The sequence below is a fragment of the Frankliniella occidentalis genome, unplaced genomic scaffold (assembly GCF_000697945.3).
Source record: "Frankliniella occidentalis isolate FOCC.00 unplaced genomic scaffold, Focc_3.1 Scaffold508, whole genome shotgun sequence".
In the NCBI taxonomy this organism is placed as follows: Eukaryota; Metazoa; Arthropoda; class Insecta; order Thysanoptera; family Thripidae; genus Frankliniella; species Frankliniella occidentalis.
In genome coordinates, this window is record NW_026267625.1 from 23,687 (window position 1) to 25,244 (window position 1,558).

Here is a 1,558-nt window from a genome sequence, read left to right on the forward strand (position 1 = left end):
CGCGGGGTAGAGTAGATTAGGGGACCACCTCTAAAAAGTGTCCTATGGGTGTGTACTACATACCCTTCAAACCGCCTTTCTCTACAGTAAAATTCAGGGTTGGGCGGGCCCTTTTTCGAGGCTTAACGAGCGTCGTACTAAGCGGGCAGCGGTCGAGCGGGCAGCAGCGCCGAGTGAGCAGCAACGATCAGCATTTGGGCACGGATGCCGGCCTTTGATCGGAGCGGACGCCGCAGTGTTGTGGGATGGCCTACTCTCTCCGCCCGTAAGGCGGAAATGGCCATTCCTATTGGAGAAAGGGCCACCATGCATTTCATGTGTACGGATGATGCGGTTCAAACTTTATAATTTATAGGGTCTGCGCTTCATTTGGTGGGCGATTGCGTGGAGGGCGGCTGGCCAAGGCGCTCGCTCAAGTAGTACTTGTTACATCACACGCTTCCACCCATGATAATAAAGTGTTCGTTGTGTCCCCCTCTACTCCAGGGCTCCACCAGCACTTCGCGTGCACCTGGATGAACGCGTTATTCGGCGCGCAGTCTATGATGCGCGAAGAGGCGAGCGCCCTCCGCTCCCAGGCAACATGCTTCAAATTCACCAGCAGCTGACAAATGACTTCAGCCATCTCGGGCAGTCGCTGGTGGGGAATGTCCAGGTGTACAACGGCTGTGTTGGACCCGCCCACCTTCGTAGCCTGGTGTTCGTCTTCTCAGATGTGCTCGAGTGGATGAGCGCCACGGCCGAAGTTTTCATTGACGGCACAATCAAAGTCGCGAAGCATTTGCCCGCTGACTGCCAGCAAGTACTATCTGTGGTAACGAGCTGGAATGACCATGTAAGTTTGACTGGGAAAGAGGGGTGGTTTTTACTGAAAGGGGGGGGGGGGACTTTCCAATGTAGTCAGCCATCACTCTAATCGCTTCTTCTGTGACTTTTATCGTGATTTGTCAAATAATGTCGCATAATGCGTCCTAAATGTGCATAATGCACTCATGCGTACACACTCTAAATTCTAAATGTCAATGGACACTTTAAAGGACAAAGTCTCCATCGTTCGGTGAAATTTTAAGCGCATCTTTACAAAATACAAATTTTCAGACTGATCGAAGGGCAAAAGTAGAAATTGTGCATGAACATGATGGTAATTTGCTAATTACAAGACACGAAAATTGCATTCTGTCAAGATGTGCTTAAAATTGCATCTTTCTTTGGACAAAAATTGTTCATTGCCATTTAGAGTGGGGGTCTGTCTTTAATGTTTTCAGGTGGTGCCCGTAGCATATGTTCTTATGTCGTCGAAGTCTGAGGAGAGCTACCTACACGCCCTTCAACGGCTGCGGGACCTCGGTTTGGTGGGGCGTCTTTTTAAGACGGATTTTGAACTGGGCCTCATGAATGCCACCCGGCGTGTGTTTGGCACACTGCCCACTTTCCGGCTCTCCGGGTGCCTTATTCATCACGTCTTCAGGGTGCATGAGTCCGTCGGCAGGATGCACCTGACGGACTTATTTAGGGACACTGAAAATGCCCTGACAATGCTTCGGCGATTGTGTGCTCT

The 1,558-nt window shown here is 50.6% G+C and overlaps 1 protein-coding gene across 1 annotated transcript in view; it reads left to right on the forward strand.

The window, feature by feature from the left end:
- Window positions 1–6: 6 nt before the first annotated feature.
- LOC127751471 (uncharacterized) overlaps window positions 7–1,558 on the forward strand; it is a 3,410-nt gene continuing 1,858 nt past the window's right edge. The window contains exons 1-2 of the mRNA XM_052275104.1: window positions 7–835; window positions 1,266–1,553. Of these exons, the coding sequence (XP_052131064.1) occupies window positions 584–835; window positions 1,266–1,553 (540 nt within the window). The 5' untranslated portion in view covers window positions 7–583. The remainder of the gene's footprint in view (window positions 836–1,265; window positions 1,554–1,558) is intronic.